Source organism: Lactuca virosa, chromosome 9 (assembly GCF_052849685.1).
Source record: "Lactuca virosa cultivar CGN04683 chromosome 9, Lactuca_virosa_CGN04683_v6, whole genome shotgun sequence".
Taxonomy (NCBI): domain Eukaryota; kingdom Viridiplantae; phylum Streptophyta; class Magnoliopsida; order Asterales; family Asteraceae; genus Lactuca; species Lactuca virosa.
In genome coordinates this window covers 296,835,310-296,848,587 of record NC_136434.1, presented here as the reverse complement: position 1 = coordinate 296,848,587, position 13,278 = coordinate 296,835,310, and the positions used below count along the sequence as shown (strand labels likewise).

The 13,278-nt window shown below is 39.1% G+C and overlaps 1 protein-coding gene and 1 non-coding gene across 2 annotated transcripts; one reads left to right on the top strand and one right to left on the bottom strand.

The window, feature by feature from the left end:
- Positions 1-3,427: 3,427 nt before the first annotated feature.
- Positions 3,428-4,045, bottom strand: LOC145140653 (uncharacterized). The gene has a single exon (XM_079074070.1). It carries the CDS (start codon positions 4,043-4,045, stop codon positions 3,428-3,430), a length of 618 nt encoding a protein of 205 aa, XP_078930196.1.
- An 808-nt stretch (positions 4,046-4,853) lies between these two features.
- LOC145141481 (small nucleolar RNA R71) lies at positions 4,854-4,957 on the top strand. Its single transcript, XR_013722690.1, has one exon. It is a non-coding gene; the product is annotated as a small nucleolar RNA R71 (small nucleolar RNA).
- Positions 4,958-13,278: the final 8,321 nt, after the last annotated feature.

Below are 13,278 nucleotides of genomic sequence, written 5' to 3'. Positions count from 1 at the left end.
AAGCAGCGGGTTGCCTCCCTTAAGCGCTTCTTTTTGAGGAGTCTTTAGCTGAACTCCTTCCCTCTCTACATTGCAGCGGCTTTTTTCCAAGTCCAACCCTTCTTCTTGTCCTTCATCCTTTGGCATTCCCTCTTTGTATTTCTTAATCCTATGCCCATTGACTTTAAAGCTCGACCCATCCTTACTCCATAACTCAATCACCCCGTATGGATATACATTCTTGATTGTAAAAGGCCTGGACCAACGAGTGCGCAATTTTCCCGGAAAGAGCTTTAGTGTTGAATTATATAAAAGAACTTTTTGCCCTTCTTCAAACTCCTTATTACCCTTCAACCTTGCATCATGCCATATTTTGGTCTTGTCTTTATAAATCAATGAGTTAGTGTAAGACTCACTCCTTAATTCCTCCAAAGCATTCATTTGCAATAGTCGATTGGCACGCAACTCATTTGGCTCAAATGCATGTTTTTAAAGCCCAATAGGCTTTATGTTCAATCTCCACGGGTAAATGACAAGTTTTTCCATAGACTAGCCTATAGGGTGTGGTTCCAATAGGTGTCTTGAATGCGGTTTGGAAGGCCCAAAGTGCATCATCCAATTTATCCTCCCAATCTTTTCTATTGCTACCCACCTATCTCTCCAAAATTCTTTTAAGTGCTCAGTTTGTAATTTCGGTTTGCCCATTTGTTTGTGGATGATATGGTGTCGAAAATCTATGGCGTACACTTTTGCTAGTTGATCAATAGCAAAATGGGTTCCTCTATCACTAATCAAAGCTTTTGGCACTCCAAATCTAGAAAATAATTTTTTTAGGATTTTTACCACCACCCTAGCATCATTGGTTGGTAATGCTTGCGCTTCTGCCCATTTTGACACATAATCCACCGCCACAAGTATGTATTTATTGCCTTTGGATGAAGGAAATGGTCCCATAAAATCCACACCCCAAACATCAAAGATTTCACAAACTTGAATATCCCTTTGAGACATTTCATTCCTTGCCGAAATATTGCTCGTTCTTTGGCAAACATCACATTCCCTCACGTATGTAGCAGCATCCTTGAAGATAGTAGGCCAATAGAACCCCGCATCAAAAACTTTCTTAGCAGTGAATTGTACACCATGATGTCCTCCTGTCGGCCCATTGTGGCAATTCTCTAGAATGTCACGAATTTCCTTGCCAAATACACATCTTCTAATAATCCCATCTGCACAACTCCTAAAAAGATAAGGCTCATCCCAGAAATAATATTTAATTTCTGAAAAGAGCTTCTTTTTCTATTGATGAATGAGCCCTTTTGGAAGAAAATCTCATGCCAATAAGTTTGTAATATCGGCATACCATCATTCTTCCCCCATTATAACCATCAAATACTCTTCCGGGAAGCTATCTTCAATACCCTTGTCATCCATCTCTTCCCTTACCGGATTTTCTAATCTTGAAAGATGGTCAGCAGCTATATTTTCCATCCCTTTCTTGTCCTTGATCTCGATGTCAAATTCTTGAAGTAGCAGCACCCATTGGATCAACCTTGGCTTTGCATCCTGCTTGGCAAACAAGTACTTAATAGCATAATGGTCAGTAAACACATTAGTTTTAGAAAAAATTAAATAGGGACGCAATTTGTCAAAGGCATACACCACGACTAATAATTCTTTTTTCGTTGTGGTGTAATTTTCTTGGGTATGATTTAGGGTCTTGCTGGCATAGTAAATAGGTTGAAAATGCTTGTTAACCCTTTGGCCAAGTACAAATCCTAAGGCAAAGTTGCTTGCATCACACATTTTTTCAAACGGTAAGTTCCAATTCGGGGCGATAATGATCGGGGCGTTAGTCAATTTTTCTTTCAAAATATCAAAAGAAGCTAAACATTCTTTAGAAAAATTAAAAGGTGCATCTTTCAAAAGTAGTTGAGTTAAAGGTCTAGTAATTTTGAAAAATCTTTAATAAAGCGGCGGTAAAAACCCGCGTGACCTAAAAAACTCCTAACGCCCTTTACATTTGTTGGTGGGGGTGATTTAGCAATAGTGTCAATTTTTGCCCGATCCACCTCAATCCCCGCCTTGGATACTTTGTGGCGGAATACAATGCCTTCTTTCACCATAAAGTGACATTTCTCCCAGTTCAATACGAGATTGGTCTTTTCACACCTAGGAAACATCAAGTCGAGGTTAGCAAGACAATCATGAAAAGAAGAGCCAAAAATAGAAAAATCATCCATGAATACTTCCACCATGTCATGGAATATTGCCGTCATGCATCTTTGAAAAGTTGTCGGCGCATTGCATAACCCAAAGGGCATGTGTCGATAAGTAAATGTTCCACTTGGACAAGTAAAAGTGGTCTTCTCTTGATCAATTGGGTCTATGGGGATTTGGAAATAACCTGAAAACCCATCTAAAAACCAATAATAGCTATGGCCCGATATACGCTCAAGCATTTGATAAATAAAAGGGAGAGGAAAGTGGTCTTTGCAAGTGGCATCGTTTAGCTTTCGATAATCGATGCACACCCGCCAACCGGTTACCATTCGTGTATGTATAAGCTCGTTCTTCTCGTTTGTGATGACCATCATCCCTCCTTTCTTTGGCACTAATTGAACGGGACTAACCCATGGGCTATCGGAAATGAAGTAGATTATCGCCGCATCTAAGAACTTGACAACTTCTTTCTTGACCACCTCTTACATGTTCGGGTTTAAGCGCCTTTGGTGTTGCACTACCGGCTTCGCACCTTCTTCAAGAATTATCTTATGGGAACAATATGAAGGACTTATTCCTTTTATATCGGTTATTTTCCATGTGATGACATTCTTCCTTTTGTTCAAAACTTGACCTAACTCTTCTTTTTCAGCTTTGGTGAGATCGGAAGCAATGATAACAGGTTTTTGTTCACCTTCTTCGAGAAATGCGTATTCTAAATGTTCAGGCAAAGTTTTTAGCTCTAATTTTGTGTTTGTACACTGAACACGTCGAGTCCAGGCCAAAATCCCTGTATGATCACGATTTTTCAAGCGGACTTGTCGAGTCAGTGCCTGCGACTCGGCGAGTCGACCTTTCTGCATTTCTGATTATTTCTTCGTATTCAGCTTCTTTGACCAGTTTCTCTATCTCCTTCAGGCCCCTTTCAGCATCAAAGTCATCTTCAAGGGCAATGGCGGGCTCGTTTGGATGGTCCTCTTTCCATTCTTCCATTAGTTCTTCCAAAGTGTCCACCGAAAATGCCGTGTCATCACTATACTTGGAATGCTTCATGGCTCGATCGACTCCAAATGTAACTGACTCATCTCCTACACGAAGGGTAAGCTTCGATTCGCTCATGTCTACTATATCACTTGTGGTGTTTAGGAAAGGTCTTCCAAGAATGATCGGCACTTGGTGGTCCTCTTCCCTGTCCAGTACGATGAAATCCGCGGGGAATACAAATTTAATTATCAACTTTTACCAATAAGTCCTTACATATTCCCCTTGGGAATGTCACCATCTTGTTTGCTAAATGAATTTCCATACGGATTGGTTTTGGCTCCGGAAGGTTCAAATTCTTGAAGAAAGAGTATGGCATGATATTAACACTCGCCCCCGAATCCGCTAATGCATAACTAGTAGCTAGATTCCAGAATTGGCATGACAAACTTAAGCTAGTCGGGTCCCCCATCTTCTTTGGTAATTTGTTCAACATTGAGGCTGAACAATTCTCATTAAGCACCACTTTGGACACCTCTTCCAGTTTCTTTCGATTAGTAAGTAGCTCCTTTAAGAATTTTTCATACTTGGGCATTTGTGCAACCGCTTCTATGAAAGGAATATTAATTTGGAGTGCTTTGATGTGTTCCAGGAACTTTTGATAATCTTTATTATGCTTTTCTTGTCTAGCCCGACTTGGAAATGGCAATGGAGGTTGATAAGCTTTCAAAGGGGGATCATTTTTTTGTTCAGACTGTGGACTCGTCGAGTCCTTATCCATGACTCGACGAGTTGGGTCGACTGTTTGGGATTTCGGGTCTTGATTCTGTTCCTCCTGCACTTCTTTTGTATTCTCATTCATTATAGGTGTCAGAGGGGTAATTATTTTCCCACTTCTAGTCGTCACAATGTTGATTTATGCGCCTCTCGGATTTTTATCGGTATTGCTTGGAAGTTCACCCGGTGCTCTTTGATTGATTTGTAGTGCAAGTTGGCGCAACTGTTTTTCAATGTTAAGAATAGAAGCTTGCTGGTTCCTCATCAATGCTCGTTGCTCTTTCATCATGGTTTGTTGTTCTCTTATTGTAGCATCAGTTTCGTTGTGCCTTTTCTCGGATGTAGCTTTAAATCTTGTAAGCATATCTTCAAAGTCCATTTTCTTTTCTTGCACCGACTCCTCTTTTTGATAGAACCCTCTTGTCTTCATCCTATATTTCTCACCCTTTGCCTTTTTGTACTCATCATAAGGTAGCCACTCTTTTTTTGGTTTTTGCTAATCTTCATCATATCTATCGCCACTTGAGTAACAAACTTGTGCTTTCCGGTTCCCATGTTCGTCTAGATCACAATCTTTAATAAGGTGAGGCCCGCTATAGTTTTCACATCCCACCCGGATGGCATGGATGGATTGATCCATCTTTGTCATTCTTCGGTCCATACTTTTTAATTTAGCCATCATGGCTGCCGTACTATCATTGACTGAGTTCACCACCCCTCGAGCTGATTCATTCCTTGGATTATGATATTCTCTAGAACGCTTAGAGAATTCTTCAATTAGCTCCTTTATAACACCGAGATTTTTTTTCGTGAGTGGTCCTTGGGAATCAAGGAGTTGCCTAGTCGTCACATTTACTCCATCATAGAAAAAGGAGACCTCTTGTTAAATGTTAAGATCATGGTGGGGGAAATTCCTTAATAAGCCTTTGTACCTTTCCCATGCCTCATAAAGTGACTCCCCCACTTGTTCAAAGTTTGCAATTGCCTTCTTCAATTTTGCTATTTTGGAGGGAGGGAAAAATTGATCTATGAATTCTTCACGCATTTTAGCCCATGTGGTGACAGATGCTGGAGGGAGTGATTTCAACCAATCTTTCGCGGCTCCCTTAAATGTAATCGGTAGCATACGAAGCAAGACAGCCTCGCTAGGTACATTAGGGATGTTGAAGTAGTCGGCTATGTTGTTGACCTCCTCGATATGCTTGTATGCGTCTTCGTGATCTTTCCCGTAGAATGGGATTTCCTTGAGTTGGGCGAGTATGTGACCTTTCAGTTCAAAGTTAGCAGTTGCTGGAATCGCGGGTTGCACGAATCCCGACCCGGTGTCGTCACACATTCTTCTCTTGTACTCTCCTATGGGTATATTTGCGAGGTCAGCCATGGTGTTTGCGAGTTCTCCTTCTAGGCCGCTTCCTTCAAATTCAGATCTGCTTTCTTCCTTCCTGGTTTCGTACTCGGTGTCCTCCTTTGTGTTGCTGGATTCCCCCACTTTCTTTCCCTTCTTTCCAAAAACTGATTTGAGACTCTTAAAAGGTGATTTCTTTAGGGTATCTCCTTCAGTCTTTTCCTTGTTCTTGCGAAAGGCTGATTCCGGGTCTTCAAGTGGTGGAAGTAATGCAGAGCTGGATCCTCGGGTCATAAACTCCCTGAAATAAAATAGAAAACACTCGTAAAAAGAACAAAACAAAATAAAATCGAAAATGTAAAAATACGATGACTCGTCGAGTCAGTTCGACCGGACTCGACGAGTTCAAGACCAAATCAGAAAACTAACTAAAAAAATTTAAAACTGAAAAGCTAGTAACCTAAACTATATAATTAACTACTGAAAATAATAACTTTATGCAAGATAAATTTCACACAAAGGATCGATAATACTAGCAATCAATATAACTATTATAACCGTTCCCCGACAACGGCGCCAAGAACTTGATGTGTGTAAAATGCACTAGTTTTATTCCTACTATTTCAAACACAAATAAACACACGAAAAGCAGTGTACCTACCATTTAACAATATAGTTCAAGCAAGCAGGGTATCAAACACAAGAAACGGTAACAATTAACTAACTACTAAAATTATCTAATTAAAACTAACAATAAAAAGAATGGTTTTCTCTAGTTTTACAAGACTAGAAACTTAAAAAATTAACTAACACGCAAACAAAGAAAATTAACAACTAAGGAATTAGAAGGTAACTAGATTCAATATTAAGAGAGACTTTTTTTTTAGGTTTGACTCACTTGTTTCTATAGTTGAATTTATGGCTAGTGCAATGGATTATTTTGACATTGCCTACCGATTAATGTGATTAGATTCATGTTTACTATTACTAATCCTTAGAAAACAAATTAATTTAAACAGTGGCCAATTGGTTAAACTAATGAATTTCCTAGATTTTGATTCATGTTAAGTAAGACTTGTAGTTGTAGCTAATTAAATTACAAATTCAATATACATCTTGTATGGTTGTTCATCACACAAGCTTACACATTAACTTACCTATTTTCTAATTAATCATAGGTTCATATTCACTAATACTAGGCATATAATATTGCTTTCACATAAATCATATGAAGCAAGCAATTAAGAGGGTGTTCATGCAACTTAATAGACTTGATAATTAATAGAAAATAGTTGTTGTTAACACATAAGGATCGATTACAAGCTTAATAAAACAATTTTCACCAAATCAAATAATCCATGCCATAAATTCGATGCATATTAACAAGATAGTCTACCCTAAACAGAAGTAATGAGTTTTAGCTCATATCCACAACAAGTAATATCTCAAAAACAAAATCCATAAAAAAACATAGTTTTGTGCAATAGATTAAGAAAAAAAGAGTATATGTTGCCTTTGATCTCTTCCAAATCAATCTCCAGGGTTGATCTTTGAATTCCAGAGCTTCAATACCCTTCCAATCGCAGATAAGTCGCCAAAAGATCCAGAGGAAAATCCTTCTCTCGGGAATTTGTGCCCTTTATATAGTTTTCTGAAAACAGGGGCGACTCGTCGAGTCCATAGACTGAGTCGACGAGTCCATCACTTAAATTCCGGGCACGGTAAGGCACCTGATGATTCACGAAGATTCCTATCTACTCGTCGAGTTAATGCCCAACTCGCCAAGTCCTTCAGCTTTTTGGCTTAATTTCTTCTTTCTTTAATTCCCGAACTTCCGATTACTAATCTCACTACCTTTTTAACTTGAGCATGTCTTTTAAGCTGAAAATACAATTTCAACATAATTAAGTACCTTTTGTCCAATAATTGAGACAAAATAGCCAAACAATATTAATATATTAGACAAAATATATGACCAAATATGCACATATCACATAAGCATAGCATAGGCGTAGGCATATGCATATGCATAGGCATAGGCATAGGCATATTCATATGCATAGGCATAGGCATATGCATAGGCATAGACATAGGCATAGACATAGGCGTAGGTATAGGCATAGACATAAGCATAGGCATAGGCATAGGCATATGCAAAGGCATAGGCGTAGGCCTAGGCCTAGGCATTGGTATAAGCATAGACATAGGCATAGGCATAAGCATAGGCATAGACATAAGCATAGGCATAGGCATATACCTAGGTATAGGCATATGCATAGGCATATGTGTAGGCATAGGCATAGGCATAGGCCTAAGCATAGGCATAGGCATAGGCATAGGCGTAGGTATAGGCATATGCATAGGCATACACATAGGCAAAGGTGTATGCATATGCATAGGCAAAGGCATAAGCATAGGCCTAGGCATAGGCATAGGCATAGACATACACATAGGCATAGGCATAAGCATAGGCACAGGAATAGGCATAGGCATAGGCGTAGGCATAGGCATAGGCATAGGCATAGGCATAAGCATATGCATAGGCGTAGGCATAAGCATATGCATAGACATAGGCATAGGCATAGGAATAGGCGTAGGCATAGGCACAGGCATATGCATAAGCATATGTATAAACATAGGAATAGGCATAAGCATAGGCATAGGCATAGGCATATGCATAGGCATGGGCATAGGCATAGACGTAGGCATAGGCCTCCGCTTAGTCACAGGCATATGCATAAGCATAGGTGTAGGCATAGGCATACGCATAGGGATAGGAATAGGCATAGCCATAGGCATAGGCATAAGCATAGGCATATGCATAGGTTAATGCATATGCATAGGCATAGGCATAAGCATATGGATAGGCGTAGGCATAGGCATAGGCATTGGCATAGGAAGAGGCATAGGCATAGGCCTAGGCATACACATAGGCATATGCATAGGTGTTTGGCATAGGAAGAGGCATAGGCATAGGCCTAGGCATATTCATAGGCATATGCATAAGCATGGGCATAGGCATGGGCATGGTCATGGGCATGGGCATGGGCATGGTTATAGGCATAGGCATAGGCATAGGCATATGCATAGGTATAGGCATATGCATAGGTGTAAGCATGGGCATGGGCATTTCGCATAGGCATGGCCATGAACATGGGCATAAGCATATGCATAAGCATAGGCATAGCCATGGGCGCAGGCATGAGCATGGTCATGGGCATGAGCATGGGCATGGGCATGGGCATATGAATAGGCATATGCATAGGCATAGGCATAGGCATGGGCATAGGCATGGGCATCGGCAAGGGTATGAACTCACCTTAGGTGAGTGATTCTTTTGAAGGTTCGATTTAGGATGATTTTTTCCACAAGTTAGATCCCAAGACAAAACAAGTCCTAAAATGCATTTCACGTAGTATATATGTACACATTTAGTGAATAGAATCATAAGAATGATAAAAAATTGGACTAATTTGTAAGTTTAACTTACAAATAAGAGTGTTAGGAGCAAAATGGAAGGCTGCTAGGAGTCTATGGCTAGCCTGGTGGTTTACGACCGAAGAAGATATTGGTGTTCTTGAGTTTGCGGTTGAGTGTTCTTGAAGAAATGAAGGAGATTCAAGGGTTTACGGCCCAAGGATCTTGATGAAATGAAGAACACTTGAAGATCCATGAAATATCCTAAGAAGATTCAAAGGAATGAAGGATGATAGTTAAGAGAGAAAAGGTGTTTTTGGTTGGTGTTCTTGAGAGTGAAGGGGTGTGTTTTCGGTTGGAAATGAAGAAGTGAGTAGGGGTTCATGGTTCAGCCCCTATATAGGGCCAAAACTGATGGGACACCTTCATTGGTTTCCATACCGAAGGGATAAGACCGGAGTTTGTGGCCGAGGAGTTTACGGTGGCGAGGTTTGTGGCTGTGAACTGTTTGCGGCTCATGAGAGGTTTGCAGCTGCGAGGGGGTTTTCGGTTCGGACAAGGTTCTCGGTTTCATGAAATTCGCTTATAAATTCAAGAAACATTTCTAATTTAAATGTTTTAAACCAATCTAGAATTTAAATATACTTCAATAAAATAGATCAAGATAAGAAGTTTGACTTTAGCTCGACTTTTTCAATAATGAAAATAACGGGTTGTCATAGGCATAGGCATGGGCATGGGTATGGGCATAGGCATAGGCATAGGCATAAGCATTGGCATGGACATGGGCATGGGCATAGGCATAGGCATAGGCATAGACATAGTCATAGGTATAGGCATGGGCATGGGTATGGGCATGGACATAAGCGTATGCATAGGAATAAGAATAGACATAGGCATAGACATAGGCATGGGCATGGACATGGGCATGGGCATGGGCATGGACATGGACATGGGCCTGGGCATGGGCATGGGCATGGACATATGCATCGACGTAGGCATAGGCATAGGCATAGGCGTAGGCATAGGCATTAGCATATGAATTAGCATATGCATAGGCATGGGCATAGGCATAGGCATGGGAATGGGCATAGGCATAGGTATATGTATAGGCATAGGCATGGGCATGGGCATGGGAATAGGCATAGGAATAGGCATAGGCATAGACATAGGCATGGGTATGAGCGTGGGCTTAGGAATGTGCATTGGCATGTGCATGGACATAGGCATGGGCATGGCACGGGAATGGGAATGGACATGTGCATGGGCATGGGCATGGGGTTGGGCATAGGCATAGACATAGGAAAATGCATAGGCATAGGCATAGGCATAGGCATGGGCATGTGCATGGGCATGGGCATGGGCATAGGCATAGGCATATTCATAGGCATAGGCATAGGCATCGACATGGGGATGAGCATAGGCAAAGTTATAGCCATTGGCATAGGCATATGTTAGGTTTTGAGCATTCTAACACTCCTATGTGTACATGCAACTCTAAATAGCTTGGATCTATGTTTTCTCTATTATACATGCAAATATGAATATTCCAAGGTATTACCCTAACTAGCATACAAAACATTGATTCATATGGAATAATACAAGTTAGAAGACATACCTTTTGATGTAGCTTGATTCCATGGAACTTAAGAGCCTAGTGCCTCAAGTGTGACACCTCAAATGGTTCACACAACATCAAATGCACTTGGAATAACTTAGATAGAAATGAACACTTCATGAAATCGGCTAGCCCTCACCATTCCTTCATAGTGCCGATTTTTGTCAGGAATAAGATGCTTATATAGTGTGTCACAATTAGGGTTACACCATGTAAACCCTAATTTTCATGGCCTTTCATTTCCATGATCCATGGGTACAAAAACACCATGGAGCATCCATGGAGCATCCTATGGGTTTTAGCCCAACTTGATAATCCATGGAGCATTAGCCCACTATACAAGTATGGATGATTTACACAATCAACCCATATATTTAATTAATATCCTTTTGATCACTTAATTAATTCCAAATTAATTCTTGATCAATACTAATTAAATAATCTTATTAATATATTAGAACTTATAATATATTAATAAACCTTAAATGTTATTTCTCTCATTTTAGTCAACCCAAATGCACCATGCCAATCGGGTCAAGTACATACCAAATATAGTTATTACACTAATCCAACAGTCTCCCACTTGGATAAGTCTAAAACTATTATTGCGGATGACTTCAAAACCCGACTAGCAATCGTAGCTCTTAAAAGCTGCTGCCGTCGAACTCTGAACAAATCAATGACGCGTCCATTAGATAAGGGATCATATATTCCTCTATTCTAGATATCATATGGACTAAGACATAGATTATAAGTATTATCTCTGTCCATTTGTTGTTACCCGATTTCCGATTTATGATGACCGACTAATTGAACAAATCCAATTAGTCCTGGCTTGGCCTAGCACTTCGGGGTGTCATCACTAAATCATCGAGGGGCCCACAGATATCGCTTTTATCCCTCTAAGGGTAAAAGGAATGGATAAACTTCGACTCATATGCTTGTTCTACTACTTGTTGAATCATACACAAAGGAACTTTTTATAACACCGAGTTACCAAATGCGTTTTTGTGCAATCAATGTATAACCAACTCATAGGCAACAAGTCATTTATCTAGGTTTGAAGAATATAAGATATTATCATCTCATGATCACTCGTGATAAAATACATGAAGTGATTCAAATGAGCATGGGTTGAATCCAATACTCAAAACTTATGAGCACTCATGAATGTTGCAGCAACTCTTGCTATGTCCACTACCTTGGACATCTACAAATCAGCTCCATGACAGTCTTGATTCATATCTACTTCCAACATATGACCGACTGTGGATAGTTTGAATAACTTAGTCATTCAGGAAGAACGACCTAGTTATTCTGGAAGTTAAAACATGCAAAATGAAACACACGAATAATCGAATCCAATATGGTCTGAGAACTTATGAATATAAATAAAACACCTTTTATTTATCACCACATTGATTACCCATTATTCATTGTATACTGTTTCAACTATCAACTTTATACTTAAATTAAAAACAATAGTTGTCCCATGCTCCAAGCATGTACACTATGTTTTCTAAACACTAGTCATGCCATACACCAAGTATGCACACTATGTTTGTCTAAACATTAGTTATGCCATACACCAAGTATGCATACTAAGTTTGTTTATGATCTTTAATTTGTTAAATAGATCGATTGAACACAATTCCAATGATTCTCATTTCACAGTCCCAAATCCTTACTGCAAATGCAAGAATTCCAAATTCATGCCATTTACCGAAATATTGTTAGATTTTAAACTTATATGCATTCATCCTCTTGTAATGATTATGCACAAAGTCACAAAGACTTATCTATAGACATTACATAGTATTCCAATGGAGATCAACTCCATGGAAACATCCTTCTTGCATTAAGTTTTCTAATCTTACACAAATTGAATAACTTCCACCTATGGAAACATTTCCATATTCCCATTTTGACTATCACTTCTGAACAAGAGTTGCCTCTTTTTAGAATATTTCAATATGGTCCTTCCAAAATTAACACTATACTTCCAACTGTCTCTGAGCAACCAATCCTTGGTAAACCTTAGATTGTCCTCGACAATTGCTTAATCATTTTAGTCATATCCAATTCTAGACCTTTTCCCTTCTTAATGCCCCAGGCATTTGGAAAATTTTTAGAAAGGATGAATATTATAGCACATGCAATCGATCCTATATCTGAAGCATGTGGGACACGATTCATGATGTCTCAAATAAAGACATGATACTAGACCAGTCCTTTTGCTACAATATTTCTATTTGCCAAGTTCTCATAATTCAGATTATGAAAAGGGATGCCATAATCATAATCAAATTTTAGAATGCAAATAATGGACCCGTATATAGAATTTTCTTATGTTGAGCCATAAAATTCATATATATCTTTGACTAAAGATGATTAAAACCTCAATCTAAGCTTTTAGAATTGAAATGAAGTATAATTTCCTCTCCCTTAATTATAGCAAAACAACTTTTCAACCCCTGCATCTTCACGAATTGAAACTTTTGTTTTCTATAATTAACATTGCTATCTTGCAATACTAATAATAATTATCATGCTCCCACTAACATGATGATTATTAGCATAACACTTATGCTCCCACTAGCTTTGACATGTACTCAGAAATCAGCTGAACTTCTAGAAATCAATACTTTATTGACTTTCTGTGACAACCGTCAAATTCAAGTCAAAGTCAAAGTCAAACGTCAAAATCAAAAGTCAACAAGTCAAACCGGTCAAAATTAACTAGTGCTTGTATGTTAAAACTTATTCTATGTATAAAAATGTGCATTTGTATGTCAAGAATCCAAGTGTCTCGGAGAATTTATGTGTTTAGCAATGTAAAAACCCTGAAAAGGGAGTTAAATGCATCAAAAAACGACTATGGACCCTTTTGGGGACTTAAAATGATCATAAACGAAGCATAACGGGGTTCACGAACCTT